This window comes from Cavia porcellus, unplaced genomic scaffold (assembly GCF_034190915.1).
Source record: "Cavia porcellus strain 051 isolate PalLab524CR breed Dunkin Hartley unplaced genomic scaffold, mCavPor4.1 scaffold_3, whole genome shotgun sequence".
NCBI lineage: Eukaryota > Metazoa > Chordata > Mammalia > Rodentia > Caviidae > Cavia > Cavia porcellus.
The window spans coordinates 85,528,145-85,546,452 of NW_026947486.1; the positions used below are offsets into that span (position 1 = coordinate 85,528,145).

Consider the following 18,308-nt stretch of genomic DNA (forward strand, 5'->3'; position numbering starts at 1 on the left):
CAATTGAAATGTCACTTCCCTTATTTAACAGCTAGTGATATTGGGGATGCTTACTCTCTCTAGGCCTCAGTTTCTTCTATAAAATGAATTTAATAACAGTGCTTACTTTACAGGATTTTCGAAACTACACAAAGATCATGTGTTATGCCTAGCACAGTGCCTGATCTACAGAAACAATTCAGCATGTTTGTTCCCTTTTCTCTACCATCCTTTTACTCCTGTCCTACTCCTCAGCCTGACCCCAGCAGGTATAAGTCATGGGAAAAAACATCCTGGTGGCTCAAAAAAAGAAAAGCTTTGGGCAAGGGGCGGGGACTGCGAAATGCCCACTGCGCATGTGCGCTCGCACCTTCAGGTTCTGGTTTCCAGCTGGGGGGGAGGGTGGGGGTGGGGTGAAGGGGACTAAGGGTTTTTTTGTTTTTTCTTTTTGCCTGGCTACCCCTTCCGGCTCTGAGAAGTGGCGGGACCTTGGCGGCGCTCTGAGCGGGCGCGGCGCTGAGCTCTGGGAGCCCAGGCCTTGAGGGTAAGTTGGAAAATGGCGGAGGGGGGAAGAAGGAGGGGCCTTGCTGGGCGGGAGGCTGACCTCCCGGCGGGGAGGTGGGAAGGAGAAGGTCAGGGCCTGGTGGCGTGGCCTGTGCCGCAGAGACCGAGGGACTGCGCTGGGCGTCTCCGAGTCCTGAAGTGAGCGCACTTCGGGTTTCCCGACACCGGGGTCCCTTCGGCAGACCGGCCGGCTGGTTGAGGCGAGGGAGGGCGACGAAGGGACTTCCGTTTCCTTCGAGGCCGGGGCCCGGCGCACGGCGGAGTTGGTATCTGCAAGTTGGGGCTCGGGTCGTCCCTCCTCCGGGACCCTCCCTCGGGACCGAGCTGATCGCCCCTGGCGGCTGGGGCGGGCTCCCTAGGCTTGGTGAGTACAGCTCTGCGGCCTTTCCCTGCCTTGTCCCCCCACTTTACCCTCCCCTCTTCCCCTTTCCTCCCTCCCCCTCCCCCTCCCCTCCCTTCTCCCCGCGTCCCTTCCTTTCCCCTCCCCTTCCCTCCTTCCCTCCCCGCTCCTCCCCCTTCGCTCCCCTCCCCTCCCCTCCGCTCCCCTTCCTTATCCCCTCCCCTAGGCCGCGCGGCTGGGGAGGGCACAGGGCCGCGCCCTCCGGGGGTGGGGGCAGAGGACCACGGAGATGCTTTTTACCCGGGTTACCCCGACAGCCAAAGGAAGGCGGGGGTGGCCGGGTGATTCTGGCCCTCAACTCTGCCTCCATGAACCCCCAGTGTCACGTAAGGTAAATCGAGTCAAAAACTTTTTTTTTAAATGAGCAAAGGGACCCCTTAGCCTCAGCACGCTTTTGGTGTCTGTGGAGCAGAGTGGAATGTATCTGGCGAGGGCACGTGAAACCGAAAGAATCTGGGCTAAAGATCTTCCGGAAGAGGAAATTAGTAATTCTTTCCAACCTTTGCTACTCTAGTCAGCGGCCCTCCCCAGCATATTTCTCTTAACACAAAATGTCCATTTGACTTTCAGTTTCATTGTTGTAACCGTGTAATTACCCTAAAATTTTTTTGGAGGATGACGATTGGTTACTGTTACAACTGAGCAGTGGCCCCTCTCCACCTTCCACCTCCCCAAGCTCCCAAAACGTCAAAGCACTGTAAAAATCTATCGGGTTTTAATAATCTACTACTTCGCTTTCAAATATTATGTCACTAGTACCGTTACAGCCATACCTGGATAGTTATTGACCCACAGAAATGTGCTCTTTTTAGGACTGGAGGTTACGATAGTGTTTCTGCTCTTTTGGTGGTTGTTGTTTAATAACATTTGTTACAGCCAGTTCAAGAGAACACCGTTAGAGACGGCCATCTTTGAATTATAACATTTTAGAGTTGAAAGGATCTTAGCTGAACCCTTTTGTTTTACAAAGCAGAAACTAAGGCTCAAGATTTCATGGCTTGCCTAAGGCGACCTGAGAGGGTTAAAACCAAGGTTGTGTGGCTATTGAGCCACCACTGCTGCGCTGTTGCTTTACATAGCCTCCAAGCAGGAAAATTAAATATTAAGTTCAACATTTGTGAAAATAGACTAGTTTGTGTCAGTAACTGTTCCATTTTCCATGTATTTAACACGCATGTGAAACCAGTGCTTGAGATTTTTCTCCTACTCCCCACCATTTAAGAAATGAAAACAGTTTAGATTGAGAAAATTTATGTGCACAGACACATGCATACATGTGTTTCCTCAGATGATTTCTTGAAAGATACATAGGAAAATGTTAGCAGTGTTTACTTATGGAGAAGAGGGATGATAGACTTGACTTTACACTTAAATAGGTGACGAACTGTATGTTTGAATTTCTTACCATAAATAAGTACCGATTTTATAATTAAAAAAAAAGTTTTAAAGTTCACACACATGTGTATCAACATAAATACCATTGGCATGTACATATATTTGTAACTGGTTTGCACTGTAAAATCTAGTTGGTTGTCAGCTTGACTGAAAAAGCAGGTTCAATTATTGTGTGCTTATGTTTCTCCTTTGGATTTCTCTTCTTGGTTAGAAGATGGCAAAAATATTAGACTACATATTTTTAGAAAATACGCTGTGCTTCATGATTATCAAATAATGTATTCAAACTGTTGAGACTATCAAATTTGGCACAATGCAAGAAATCGGAATTATAGAATCTTGGTGGATAAGAATTTTTTTTTAAATGTTTGGGGATGTAGGTTAATGGTTACTTGGTTGCGAAGATCCCTAGGTTTGATCCTTATAACAGAAACAAAATTTTAAAAAGGCTAGAAAGATCCCGACTGCTTAGGAGTTCAGTTCTCTTGTTTTTACAAATACATTGAGTTAAAGGTGAAAAAATAAAATGTAGTCGGGCATGGTGGTGTGTGCCTGTAATCCCAGCACTTTGGAAGGCTGAGGCAACAGAATGGAAAGTTCTAGCACAGACTGGGCTATTTAGGGACTTCACCAGACCTGTATCAAAAAAAACAAAAAACAAAAAAAAAAAAAAACCCTGGGGATGTAGCTCAGTGATGCAGAGGTTCTGGGTTCATTCCCGATACTCCACCAAAAAAATTGTCCAAAGTTATATATCTAGTTATTAGCAGAGTTTGGACTGCCGTCCAGGTTCTAGTTTGGTGTCCTTTGTGTAATACGTGTAACCTCATTGCTTTCTAATGCATTTAATGATTCTAACCAGGGTAACAAAGTAATGACCACTAAAGGTAAGTGAGGCCTGCAGACAAGAATTACTGTAATTTATGTACCAGTTAATCTGTGAAGTTCTTGAAATATTTTAACATAAATGTAATCTTCTACTTATATATTGTTGTAAACAAAATTTTGTTGTTTAGTAAACTCTATCCGAATTAAATAGTTGGAGACTCCAATGTAAAATAATATCTCACTGCTTCTGTTGGCCTGTTTTGTTTTTGTTTTTGAGACAGAGGCTGACTGTATAGGCCAGGCTGTCCTTGTAATTTGTGATCCTCCTGTCTCTGCCTACCAAATGCTGGGATTATGGGCCTGTGACACCACACCCAGCTTCTTTGATTTAATATTTCTGGTAACTAGTGCTAGGAGTGGGGAGCTATGGTTTATCAGATGAAGATTTATTGAGAACCTACTATGTGCCAGTTGTTGTGCTTTTTTGGTAGGATTCCAAAGATGAACGTGGTAAAATAAATGTGCTTGTTATTTTGAGGATGGGAGATTATCACGATCTATCAATTCTTAAACGTTATCTCTGTGGGATAATCTAAGAATGATATTATGAAATGCAGTCTGTTCAAACCATTTAAGGTCATTGTGTGAGTAGATTTGAGGAGATAGTGGTTAAATAACAATAATTTGAATTTTAAAAATACCACAAGTTATACTGGAAAGTACTCTGGATTGAATGCCATGGGACATAGGCTTTTGTTTTGACTCTGTTTCTAGTTAGCTGTAGGTTTGATATGTGCCTTGTTGAAAATTTATGAAATTTAGAATTAGATCAAGAATTAGGATCATAGGGGGCTGGGGATTTAGCTTAGCGGCATAAGCGCCTGCCTTGCAAGCAGGCAGTCGTGAGTTCGATCCCCGGTACTGATAAAAAGGAAAAAGACAAAAAAAAGAATTAGGATCATATTATATAGATTATTTTCTTTTCCATTCAGCATTCTGTGGTGAATATTTCCTATGTCATAGAGTCTTTGAAAATATAGCTTTTAATTGTTCTACATGTTTTTCTGAGCTCCAATTTCTTCATCTTTAAAATAACAATTTTGGACTACCTGATAATAAAATTTCAATTAAAAAATTAAATTAGACTGGGGATTTAGCTCAGTGGCTCAAGTGCTTTGCCTGATAAGTGTCAGGTCATAAGTTCGATTCCCCGGTATAAAAAAAATTAATAAAAATAATTCAAAGTCTGTTATTTTTAGTTGATTATCTTAGTTTTTTTTGGTGGGGGCAGGTCTTGCTGTGTGTTTAGGCTGTCCTTGAACTAATTGTGCAGTCCTCTTCCCTCAGCCTCCAGAGTGCTGGGCTTACAAGGGTGTGCCATGATACCTGGCCTTAGTTTTGTTTTTAAATTTAATTTTCTTTTAAAACAGGGTATTACTATGATCAGGCTGGCCTTGCACTTAACTGTGTGGCTCAGGCTGTCCTCAGGCTCACAGTGATCCTTCTGCCTCAGCTTCCTGAGTGCTGGGATTACAGGGATAAGCCACCATGTTCAGCCTTAGATTTTATTTTTAAAAGTGCTTTTATATAAGCCAGGTTTGGTGGCTCACACTTGTATTCCTTTCTATTTAGGAGGCTAAGGCAGGAGAATCAAGAACTGAAGGCCAACCTAGGGAATATAGACCCCATCACTAAAAAAAGAAAACTTACTAATTTTAGTAAATACCTCTTTTTTTGAGACAAGGTCTCCCTATGTAGTTCAGACTTGCCTTGAACTTATTATGTAGCCCAGGATGACCTCCAGCTCTCTGTGATCTTCATACCCCAGTCTCTGAAGTGCTGGGAGTACAGGTGTGCACTAATGTGCCCTGCTGGAGTAAATCTGTCAAAGGAACTAGAAATTAAACAGAGGGGAGGGAACTGGGTGTCTTGGCAGATCCCTGTAATCCCAACACTCCAGACGGTGAGACAGGAGGATTAGTAGGAGTTAGAAGTCAGTTTAGGTTACCTTGTCAATTCAAGGCTAGCCTGAACTACAAAGCAGGACCCTGCCTCAAAAAGGACAACCAAAGAAAGGGAGTGGGGAGTAAAAGGGATCAAGATGTGATATGTATATGCTCCGGTTCCCCACAATGAGTATGTTTATTATATATTTACAAACATACTGATAAAAAAGAAAAAATTAAGAACAGAGATACAAACCTTAATAATTTGTGGTTTGTACTTCTATTTATTTTTAAACTTCTCATACTGAGTATTAAGTTGCAGAGGTAGGATCAAAGATCAATGTATTGATGGTGGCCATCTATAGTGTAAGTAATACATGGTTAAAAAAAATTACCAGATACCTCTGGTTGTACAAAGAAATTTACTGGGTCAGAAGGAAAAGTTAACATTTGTAAGTACTTCCAGGTGATCCAAAAGAAAGGTATTTCTAAATTCTGAGAAATTAAAGCAGTTTTTGATCCCTGTATTTAAAACCAGAACTTCAGGCCAAGTGCAGTCATTGTATTTTTTTCTGCTGCGATAAATTAGATAATAGTGGGTTGTCTGTTGTGTGATAAAAGCATGTTTGTGTCTATTTTGTTGGACTTGACATAGATTTTTATTATTTTTAAATTGACATATTGTTGTTTATCTGTATTAGATGCATTTTAGGATTTGATTAGAATTTGGTATATAATCTTTGTTTTTAGTTTTGGTTTGTTCATTTGTTTGTTGGTTTTTGAAACAGGATCTCTCTTTGTGGTTTGAGCTGGTCTTGAACTCATTTTGCAGCCCAGGCTGATCTTGAATTTTCAAGGATCCACCTTCCTCAGCCTCCCTAGTGCTGTGCCACCATGCCCAGCCTGTAATCTTTGTTAAAGATAGATGTGATCCACCTCATGATCTGCTTTTATAATGTATTTTCAAGGATATGAGTAATGATGGAAATAGTTTGAATTCAGATGGTCAGAGGTCAAACTGAATGAGTCAGGGCTGATAACATTCTTCCTTTTTTTTCTTTTTTGTGATACTCCTTCCCACCGAGCTACATTCACAGCCCTTTTTTACTTGGTTGTTTTGTTTTGTTTTTTGGCACAAAGGATGGACTCCAGAGACACTCTACCACTGAACTACATTCCCTACTCTTTTTATATTTTAAGTAGAGCCTGGGTTTTGCTGATTTGACCATGTGGTCCTCCTGCCTCAGCCTCCCCACCAGCTGGGATCACAGGCTTACAAAATCCAAACTAGCTAAGGCTGGTTTGTTTTGAATTTTGGTGTTTTTTTTTTTAAACAATCTTGTCATGTAGTGCAGGCTGGCCTTGAACTCCCTTTATATAGTCCAGGATGGCCTCATTCACAGTGCCCCTCTTGCCTCAGCCTCCTAAGTGCTTGGATTACAGGTGAATGCCATCATGCCTGGCTATGTTTTATAAGAAAAGGTATGTACCCAAAATCCTCCTGCCTCAACCTGCTAAGGTCTTTTTTTTTTTACACTAATTATAAGGCTTTTTTTAAACAGAGAAAAGCTGATGCTACTTTACAGTCTTCATTGTCTATACTTATATATGATTTGAACTTGTATGCTTATTTCTGTAGTCATTTTGTTGACGTCAAGCTACATACCTTTTACTATATATTGCTATTAGTTACCTTTTATGGATCTAGCTAGTTTTTTTAAGCCTGAAAAGGGCAGAGCGCTTAACATTTTCTGCTCCCTCACTAGACTACGCCTTCTGCCAGTATAACCCTTAGTAATTTCCTTAAAACTATGCCTGTCATAATCACTAGGCTTGATTTTTTTAACTGTCATTTACTGGCCTCATGACCTTTGATGAGTAACAACCGGTCGGAACTATAGTTTCCTCAAATTTCATATGAGGATTATGATAGGTTTTGTAGATTAAATTAGACACCACATATGAAACCATTCTGATTTATAAAACATATTACAAATTTTAGTTATTATGGAAAGTAATACGGTAAAAGAAAAAAGGATGGTTTGTAGAATCACACAAGCCTACGCTTAATATTTAAATACAGACTACACCATGGCTTTCAGATAGTTAAATATTTTTACTGAGGAAAAAGACAAGTTATAGACTCTTACTAAGAACTTGTTTTACTACTTGATTGAGATCCCAACATAATCATAAAAAAAACTTCTTTCTAGGGTAGTGGTGGTGAACCTTTGGCATGTGTACTGCAGCAGGCAGTTTGTATCATTGAAAGCTTTGTGATTGTGTTTTTCTGTTAATGTTTGAGTTGGTTTTCTCTAAACCAAAACCTCAATATTCAAGTTTAATGGCAGTGTTAGCACTTTTACTATAAGTGGGTTCTGAGTTGCAGTTTGGGTACTCCGTCTCTAAAACATTTGGTATCATTGTTCTAGGGTCTGCTGGTGTAGCTCAGTGTAGTGTTGCCTAGCATGTATGAGGTTCTGGGTTTAGCATCCAGCCCTAAAAAAAAAGTAAGAGTAGTACTTCATTCTGAGAAAGCTCTAGGGTAGATATTACCATTTACCAAGTCATCCATTAAAAGTACCTTAGCATGGCATTTCTAGAGCCATCTAAGTATAGTACTATATCCTAATCACTACATTGAGTGAGTCACTTAGTTAAATACAAGAGCAGAGTGAGTTCTACTTCTATGCCACTAATCAGCTCTGTGATCTTAGTTAAATCTGTAGCTTATTTATGCCTTAATTTCTTTCTGTACAAGAAGAGTTAATTTCTGCTATCCTGTTCAATTCATAGTTATGTTGAACAATTTTTGCTTGTATCTATAAAATGTTTTCAGTATACTTGATTTTGAGCTAGCTATCACTTGTGTAAAAATCATGTTAGAGAAATTTTTGGTCAAAGTTTGGGGAGATTCCTTTCTTATTACCAGGCCCCAAAATGACTCATTATTTTTCAAGGCAGCGAATAAGTTCAGAACTCCAGAGATAGACATCACTCAAAATTATTACCAATAAAGTCCTTTTATCAACTCAAAAAGAAGTGGCAATGATGTATTAACTGTTTCTCAGCGCTTTCTGCCACTGAGTTACTGCCACCCAATTTGTGGACCACAAAGCATTTTGGTTTTGGCCAGATATCATGGAGGTGACTTGACTGCTGCTTTCATCTCTGGAGTGTCACCCATAACCTCTCTCTTTTTAAACTTGATACTCAATAACACTGACATTGAGTTACAATTTATCCTTGCTATACATTTTGATCGTAGTGAATATTTTTTCTAAAAAATTACAGTAAAAGACACATTGCCATAATTCCTCTCAAAATACTTGCTGTCTTCTTTTAACACACTTATCCTGTGATTCTTGCACTTTCTGAAGTAGTTTTGGAAGTCCTTTTTCTTGAATGTCTTTAGTTATGATGCCATGATATTCTGAATTGATTCAAAACATTTACCTTCCATGATCATTTGACTCTGGGGAAGAGCCAGAAATCACATTGTGCCAGATTCAGTGAATAAATTTGATGAAGATGGTGTAAGTTTTTTTGTACACGAGTTTGAACCCAGGGCCTTCACACTGACTTATAGCCCTAGCCCCTTTTTCTTAGTTTTGATTTTTAGATAGGATCTTGCAAAGTGACCCAGCTAGGAAGACTCAAACTTATGATCCTCTTGCCTTAGCTTTCCAAGTGATAGGAATACAAGTGTGGCACCACCATGCCTGGTTAAGACATGGTAATGATTTTACAAGCCTGCCTTTCTACTGGATAGCACTTGACAGCAATATTCACCACATTTTTTTATATCACACCTTGAAAAGATACGCACAGGGGCTTCCCAGAACTGCTTCAGAAAATTACAGGTGTGTTTGAAATAGGGTGAACAATGGCAATATGTTGTCTTTTTTTTTTTTTTTTTTGAGACAGAGACTCCCTGTGTAATTCAGGCTGACCTTGAACTCATTTGGGTATCCCAGGCTGACCCCAAATTCACATTGATCCTCCTGCTCTAATGTTTCTATTTTAGTATTTAGATCTTTGATCCATTTTGACTTTAATGTAATGCTTGGTGATAGACATGGGTCTAGTTTTAATTTTTGGCATGTGGTAATCCCATTTTTCCAGGCCTATTTATTAAAGAGGCTTGCTTCTAGTGAACATGTTTGGCCCCTTTGCCAAAGATAAGTGGCTGCATATATTTGTAGTTGTGTCTACGTGAGTTTATAGTTTTGTCTACAGCTTCTAGTCCGTTCCACTGTTCTTCAAGTCTGTTTTTTTTTTCCAGTACCGTGCTGATTTTATCACAGTAGCTCTGTAGAGTAATTTCAATTCAGGGATTGTGATGCCTCCTGGGTTGCCTTTGTTGTCCAGAATTGCCTTTGTGCTATTCTAGGTCTCTTCTATTTCCAAATGAGTTTTAGTAATGATTTCTCTAGATCTGTGAGGTATGTTAATAGTATTTTGATAGGAATTGCATTAAATATGTAAAACAGTTTTAGGAGTATGGCCATTTTCACTGTTTGTACTTCTTATCCAAGAGCAAGGGATATCTTTCCATTTTCTGATATCCTCTTCAATATCCTTTTACAGAGTAGATATTTATATCCTTTGTTAGATTGATTCCTAAGTATTTCATTTTTGGATGCTATTGTGAAAGGTGTTAGTTCCATAGTTTCTTTCTTAGTGAGTTTGTTTATGTACAAGAATGCTATTGATTTTTGAATGTTGACTTTGTATCCAGTTATCCTGTGCTGAATTTGTTTATTAATTTTAGTAGGCTTTTTTTTAACTCTATTAGTCCTTTAGTGGAGTTTTGGGGATCTTCTGTATAGAATATCATGTTATGTGCAAATTATGATAATTTGAATTCTTCCTTTCCTTATTCTTATTTCCTCTATCCTTATTCTTTTTATTTCTCTCTCTTATCTAATTGCTCTAATAATTCCAGAACTATATTGAATAGGAGTGGTGATAGTGGACATCCTTGTCTTGTTCCTAATATTAGAGTGACAGCTTTCAGTTTTTGTCAGTTTAGTATGATATTGACTATGTTTGTTATAGATGGCTTTTATCAGATTGAGGTAGAGACCATCTATTAAATTTTCTTTCCTTTTTTTGTCTTTTTGAGACAGGGTTTCACTATGCAGTACAGGCTAGCCTTGAGCTCACTTTGTAGCCTAGGCTGGTCTTAAACTCGCAACGATCCTCCTGCCTCAGCCTCCCAAGTGTTGGGATTATAGGCGTGAGCCACCATGCCCAGTTTATTACAATTTTCTATGGAGTTTTTATCATGAATGAATGTTGGACTTTATCAAAAGCTTTCTCTGCAATTGTTGAGGTAATATGTGATTTTTGGTATTGGCCCTGTTGATATGGTGTATTACATTTATTAAGTTGCATACGTTGAACCATCCCTGCATTCCTTAGCTGAATCCCACTTGGTAATGGTGTGTAATATTCTTGATTATTTACTTCATTCTCTTTGTTACTATTTATTGAGAATTTTTCTCTTAGTTCATTAGGGAAATTAGCTTGTAGTTCTCCTTTTTGGTTGGGTCTTTCTCTGGTTTTGGTATCAGTAATACTTGCCCCCAGGAATGAGTTAGGAAGAATTACTTCCCTTTCAGTTTCACTAGATTTTGAGGAGTATTGGCATTACATCTTCTCTAAATTTCTTGTAGTATTCAACCGTGAATCCATCAGGACCTGGGCTTCTCTTTGTTGGTAAGTTTTTAATCATGTCTTTAATTTCAGGAGTTGATAATGGGTTAGTCAAAATTTTTATATCTTCTTGATTCAGCTTTGGTAATTTATATGTTTCTAGGAATCTGTCCATTTCTGTTTTCCAGCCTATGAGAGTGAAGTAGGTGTTGATGATTTTCTGATTTTCGACAGGCTCTCTAGTAACTTTACTCTTTTCATTCCTCATTGCATGGATTTGAGTTTTTCTTCCTTTTCTTGATAAGGTTATCTAGGGGTTTATCAATTTTGTTTATTTTTTCAAAGATCCAACTCATTAATTCCTTGTATTGTTTTCTTGTTCTCAATTGACTTAATTTCTGCTCTATCTTTATAATTTCCTTCCTTCTATGAGCTTTGGGCTTGACTTGCTCTTTTTCTAAAAGCTTGAGGTGCAGCATTAGGTTGTTTGTGCTCATTGTGTTTTCCTGATATGAGAATTTACTGCTGTATACTTCCCTCTTAGGACTACTTTCATTGCATCCCTCATATTGGCTATGTATTTTTTACAGTAATAATTTTTTTAAAATTAAATTCACCAAATATTTTGATCATTTCTCATATACAGAGGAGAGTTGCTTAGAGGCAATTATTTAAGTACCAAACTGGCAGAAGGATAGGCAAGAGGATGAATCAAAGAACAGCTGGAAATGGTGGTGCACGCCTATAACCCCAGTTTGTGGAAAGCAGAGGCAGGAAGATCAAAAATTTGAGGCCAGCCTAGGCAGTTTTGCAAGACTGTTTCAAAATAAATCAAAAAGGGGGAGGTTGTAGTTCAATGATAGGAACATTTGTCTATCATATGTGAAGCCCCAGTACTATAGAAAGAAACAAAAACCCATGAAAGAACAGATCCTTTCCTTTCCTGATTGTAAGTTAGGAAAATTATCTTTTGTCAGTGAAAGACTGAAAAGTTTTAGTGTGAGGCCCTGATATTCAGAGTTTACTAGACTAATAAATTTACAGGTGAATAGGAAACATTATGATATGGTATATGGTCAAATACTACCTCCAGTTTTATACATAGGACTATACAAGCATTCCTTGACTAATAAAGAATTTAGCCTCGTATTTGTTTTGATTAGAACCTAATGTATTTGCTAGACAAAGTTTTAAAAATCAAGAAAAGCACAAAGAAAAAAATAAGAATCAAGTCCCACTGCCCAGAGATAACCACAGTAAAATTTTTAATGTGTCATTTAGCCTAAGTGTCTGGTTTTTGGGGGAGTTTTTTTTTTCAGTGCTGGGAATTGTACCTGAGGTATCATACATGCTAAATAGTGCTATATCGTTTTAGAACTGATAGGGGGAACTTTAGGGGGAAGAATATGTCCCCCTGCTTTTTTTGGTCGATGCTGGAAATCTCAGGGCATTGTGCATGCTAAGCAAGTGTACTATTCACTGAGCTTTGACTCCAGCCCAGTAACTAGCATTTTTCACTTAATACAAAATCATGTACATTTGTTCATGTTTTTAATACTCTTCTACAACCTATATTTTTCTTTTTTCATGTTTGATGAATATTTTAATGTTTATATTTTTTCAAATCCATGTTATTCAAATATAAAAAGAAAGAAAAAATCTACAATAAAATTTCAAAGCACATTAGACAGGGTAGACATGGTATGTACATTATGCATTGTCATCTCCAAATCATTTACCCAGAGCACAAGACATCTGCCTTCAATTGTCCAAACAATACCAGTACAAATCTTTCTCTTCAGCAAACTCAGAGAAATCAGTAGTGTAACTTATCTTACCTATTTTTTATATACATACACATATGCATGTTTTTTCTTTCACCTTGTCACACTAATGAAACAATATATTTACACCCATGTGGATTATTTATTTCACTAATAAATATGTAATCAATGTGCATCCGTTTACTTATAGAAGTGTTCTGTTTATCATTCTTTATTACTGAGTAGTACTCCATTGTATAAAAATACCACATCTTTTTTATCCATCCCTTAGTCGATGGGCATTTAGATTGTTCCCAAGATCTGGATATTATAAACTGTGCTGCTATAAATATGGGTGCACATATATCACTGTGGCATGATGTTTTTATTTGTGTGGGAAGATAACTGAAAGGGGAATAGCTGGGTCAAATGGGACCTCAGATTCTAGTTTTTTGAGGTGTCTCCACACTGATTTCCACAGTGGTTGCACTTGTCTACATTCCCACCAACAGTGGAAAGGGGTTCCTTTTTCTCCACAGACCCTCCAGCATTTGTTACTAGTTGATTTCTTGATACTAGCCATTCTTTCTGGGGTGAAGTGCAATCTCAGTATTGTTTTAATTTGCATCTCTTGAATGACCAGTCTTACATCCTGTATTTTTAGAGGGAGAGGGATTGTTGGAGATGGAAACCAAGATCTTGTATATAAATAAACACTACCACTGAACTATATCCCAAACCTTACAACCTTAGTTTTTAATGGTATATCTCACATTGCCATAGTACTGTCTTCTGTTGTTGAGTATTAATGTTTCTCTATTTTTGTTATTTTATAGAGGGTAAAACAAAACATAGCAAAACAGAAGAAAGCAGGTCAGAACATAACAATGCAAGTGACATAGGATTTCAAAGCAAGACAACAAGACCTTAGTAGTGGCCACCATAACATCTCTTGTTTCTTTGAAAAAGTTATCCATAAATTCACACACAATGAATTCAAACAATGAATTCAAAATAGTATAAAACTGATCAAAACAGAAAAATTAGAGCATTACAGGCCTTCAAAACCAGACAATAGGAAAATCAACAATGCCTACCATAATGTCTCTTGTTCTTTTCAAAATAGCTGTCCATACCTTCATATATATTGAAATTAAATAATACAAAACAGACTAAAACCTATCTAAACAAAGAATAAAAGTATTACTGGACTTCACAACATGATAGAAAATCAGCAATGGCTACCGTAATGTTTCTTTTTTCTTCAAGGTAGCTGTTGGTATCATCATACATAATACAATCAATTCTCATAAACTCTTTATGAGAAGCTCTCGGCATATAGAAGTCTATACATGTACATCTGTCCTTTCTATATTAAGGGGGAAAACAAAACAAATTACTAGAAAAACAAATAAAAAACTAAGTAACAGTAACAAAGAACCTAAAACAATGACAAAACAAGGTGGCAGGAACATAACTAAGGTTGTTATTTTGCATAGCAATGTTCAAAAGAGTTCCTCAGATTACCAGATATAAACATGCAAAGTTGATCTAATCCTATAAATGTTAACTGTTTTGTTCCAAGAGCTAATGGAATTAGTAGCTTAATCATCTTAGCTATCTTAAGTGTGTATATACAATTTCGTATCTTTTCTTTTTTTTCTCCTTTTCCCTGAGTAATTTTTGCCCTTTGAGTCGATTCTTAGCTTTTCACAATATTTATTGAAGATTTTATATCTCTCTTACAGTTTCTTATACTAAGGAGACAATATGGTATTTGCAAATGTGAGTTTATTTCACTTAAGAGTATGGTCTCAAGGTGCATCCATTTACTTACTAAAAGCCTCAATGTGATCCTTCTTTATAGCTCACTAGTACTCCATCTTTTTTATCCATTCCTCAGTTGATGCACACTTAGGTTGTTTCCAAGATCTGCCTATTGCAAATTGTGCTGCTATAAACATGGGTGCACATACATCACTGTGGTATGAAGTTTTTAGTTCTTCTGAGAATATGTCCACAAGTGGAATAGCTGGGTCAAATGGAACTTCCAATCCCAGCTTTTTGAGGAACCTCCACACTGATTTCCACAGTGGTTGCATCAGTCTACATTCCCACCAACAGTAGAAAATAATTCCTTTTTCCTTACAGCCTCTCCAACATAATGTTGTTGGTGGTTTTCTTGATCCTGGCCATTCTTTCTGGAGTGAGATGGAATCTCAGTGTGGTTTTAATTTGCATTTCTCGAATGACCAATGATGTTGAACGTTTTTTTCATATATTTATTTGCCATTTGTATTTCTTCAGTTGAGAAGTATGTATTCATCTGAGATACCCATTTTTGGATTGTGTCTTTGAATTTTGGGGGTCAGATTTTTTTAGTTCTTTATATGTTTTAGACATCTTTTATCTATGGGATAGTTTTTTTTTCCCAATTTGTGGGTTTTCTTTTTGCTCCTTTGGAGATTTTGATTTGCAAAAACTTTTTTTTTTGTCTTTTTTGTTTTTACCGGTACCGGGGATCGAACTCATGACTGCCTGCTTGCCTGCTTGCAAGGCAGGCACTTATGCTGCTGAGCTAAATCCCCAGCCCCCTTGCAAAAACTTTTTAATAAGATGAGATTCCAGTTATTGATTCTGGGAAGTATTTCCCATGCAATTTGATTTTTGTTCATGAGTTCTCTGTCTATCCCTATGTCAAGACTTCTACCCACCTTGTTTTCCAACAGATTTAGTATTTCTGTTATATTTAGATCTTTGATCCATTTTGACTTTAATTTAGTGCATGGTGATAGACATGGGTCTAGTTTTAGTTTTTGGCACATGGAGAGCCAGCTTTTCCAGCACCACTTATTGAAGAGGCTCTCTTTCTTCCAGTGAGCAAATCTGTTCCCTTTGTCAAAGATAAGGTGGCTAAGTGTGTTTGTAGTTATAATTGTGTCTTCTAGTCTATTCCATTGATCTTCAGGTCTGTTTTAATTGCAGTACCATGCTGGTTTTATCACAGTATCTTTGTAGTATAACTTCAAGATGGGGATTGTGATGTCTCCTGCCTCACCTTTGTTGCCCAAGACTGCCTTCGCTATTCTAGGTCTCTTCTGGTTCCAGATGAATTTTAGGGATGATTTCTCTAGATCTGTGAGGTATGCTAATGGTATTTTGATTGGAATTGCATTTAATCTGTATAACAATTTTGGGATAATAGCCATCTTCACAATGTTTTTTCTTCCTATCAATGAACAAGGAATGTCTTTCCATTTGCTGAGGTGCTCTTCAATTTCTTTTTTCAGAGTATTGTAATTTTCACTGAATAGATCTTTAACTTCCTTTGTTAGATTGATTCCTAAGTATTTCACTTTTTTGGATGCTATTGTAAAGTGTGTGGCTTCTCCTATTTCTCTGTCAGTGAGTTTCTTGTTTGTGTGTAAGAGTGCTATTGATATTTGAGTGTTGACTTTGTTTCCAGATACATTACTGAATTTGGTTATTATTCCTAGAAGTCTTTCAGTGGAGTTTTGGGGGTCTTCTATGTAGAGTATCATGTCATCTGCAAATAATGATAATTTAACTTCTTCTTTTCCTGTCTTTATGCCTTTTATTTCTCTCTCTGGTCTAATTGCTCTGGCTAGTATTTCCAGTACTATATTAAATAGGAGCAGTGATAAGGCACATCCTTGTGTTGTGCCTAATTTTAAAAGTAAAGGCCTTCAATTTTTGGCCATTTAGTATGATACTGGCTGTTGGTTTGTCATAGATGACTTTTATCAGATTGAGATAAAGACCATCTATTCTGATTTTTTTGTAGGATTCTTATGAATGAGTGTTGGACCTTATCAGAAGCTCTTTCTGCAACTATTGAAAAGGTCATTTGATTCTTTCTTTGGCTCTATTGATATAGTGAATTACATTTATTGATTTGCATATGTTGAACCATCCCTGCATTCCTAGGATGAATCCCACTTGGTCGCGGTGTGTAATCTTGATTTGCTGCATTCTGTTTGCAAGTATTTTATTGAGAATTTTTTAAAAATAGAGTTTTTGTATCTATTATTTCTGCATCAGTTTTGAAGGTTAGATCTGCAGGGTACATCAATCTAGATTGGAGGTTGTTTACTTTTAAGGCTTTAAATACTTTTAAGCTCTCCTTGACTTGAGGGTGTGTGTTCAAAAGTGTGCTGTGATTCTGATGGGCTTTCATTTATAGGTGATTTCTTTAACAGGTTTTAATATTCTGTTCGTGTGTTGAATTTTGAATCTTGATTATTATGTTCCTTGGTGTAGATATTTTTATTCTTTTAGTTTTTGCTTTTGGCTCATAGCTAAGTGGAATTTTCCTGTCTTAATTGTATGTTCTTTTTCCATGGTTGAGAGATTTTCTGCCATTACTTTTGTAAACAAGTTTTTTTGTGTGTGTCATTTGTGCTATCTGCTGCCTTTTCATTGACTCTGATCAATTTTATGTTTTTTTTTAATCATCTAGTAGCTGCTGGGTTGATGTTTTGTGGTCTCTTGCTATTTTTAAGAAATCTTCCTTTTCATGATTGCTAACTATAATCCTGTCTTGTATATATGGGATTCTGTTCTTACTTTTGCTCATTTTGTTACATATACTTTAAATGAAATTTTTAATCTCTTGCACAGCTGATTCAACGTTTCACAGATTCTGTTTCTATTTTGTGTTTTGACTTCATAGTTTCTACCATTTTTTTTTTCCTTTTTATCGGTACCGGGGATCGAACCCACGACTGCCTGCTTGCAAGGCAGGCGCTTATGCCGCTGAGCTAAATCCCCAGCCCCTTCTACCATTTTTCTAAGCTTCTCTGTTTTTTATCTGTATCTGTTAGAGAGTAGTTAACCATGTCTTTATTTTAGTTATCTGAAAAATTATTTCTGATTTTATCTACAGTCTCATTCAATTCCTTATTTACTTTCACTGTTACTACTTCAGAGAGTTCAGATTGGTGGTTTTTGAATTTTTCCACCTCATTGCCCCCTGAGTGTTTGCCTTTGGCAACCTGGAAGTGTAGGTTGCATCTGGCTGCCATGTCTTCTCATTTTCTGTTTTTTTTTTTTTTTTTTTTAGTTCAGTTGCTGAATTGATGCTTGTAAATAGTTTATGGTAGCTATCTTTATTGCTAGTATTTAGAACCTTTAGTATATGACTACTTCTCAGAGATGTGTTCCAGGTGTAGCTGCTTTTTCAAAGTGTTTTTAGTCTGTTGCAACATTCTGTGTCTTCAGTTTATTGAGGATGAGAAGTTACTGCCTTTTTGGCCTAGCCTATGGTTCTTTGGCACTAGCTTATAGTATTTTTTATGAACTTTAGATAATCTCAGTCTTGGCATATCAGAAAGAGCGACTAATTAGAACATTTATGTCACCTTTGGTAAAGCGATAGTCAGCAATAACAATAGCATCATACACAACCAAGATAGTGACAAACTCTGGTAAGTATTAATTTGCCAACTTTAACCATATGAATTATATTTGTAGTTATTATAATGAAATCTAAAACAAACCAGAAAGTTTAATGCAGTAAATATGACCTTAGTATGGTGATTTTAACCCCTGGGAAGAAACTTTAAAATGGTTTAGGGGGAAAAATAGAGCAATAGCCAAGATGAAGTGATATAACCAATGCTGGAGGGCAAATGAAGATTATGTAGACTTTTGCAAACTGGTAAATACAGGAGTGAAAGAAGAAAGAAATAAGAACAGACTAAGTACTAAATCTGCAACAAAAAACTAGAAGCCCTATTCACACTCATATAA

The 18,308-nt window shown here is 37.4% G+C and overlaps 1 protein-coding gene across 5 annotated transcripts in view; it reads left to right on the top strand.

The window, feature by feature from the left end:
* Positions 1–383: 383 nt before the first annotated feature.
* The window catches only part of Xiap (X-linked inhibitor of apoptosis), a 57,774-nt gene continuing 39,849 nt past the window's right edge, over positions 384–18,308 (top strand). The window contains exon 1 of one of the 5 annotated variants that reach the window (XM_063246365.1): positions 384–523. Coding sequence is in view for 1 of the 5 variants with exons in the window: in XM_063246362.1 (XP_063102432.1) it covers positions 1,252–1,274 (23 nt within the window). In the remaining 4 variants the exon portion in view is untranslated. Of the gene's footprint in view, positions 524–727; positions 908–1,068; positions 1,275–18,308 lie in introns of those variants that run through there. The other 4 variants (XM_063246364.1, XM_063246363.1, XM_013147978.3 and 1 more) reach the window with 4 other exon arrangements.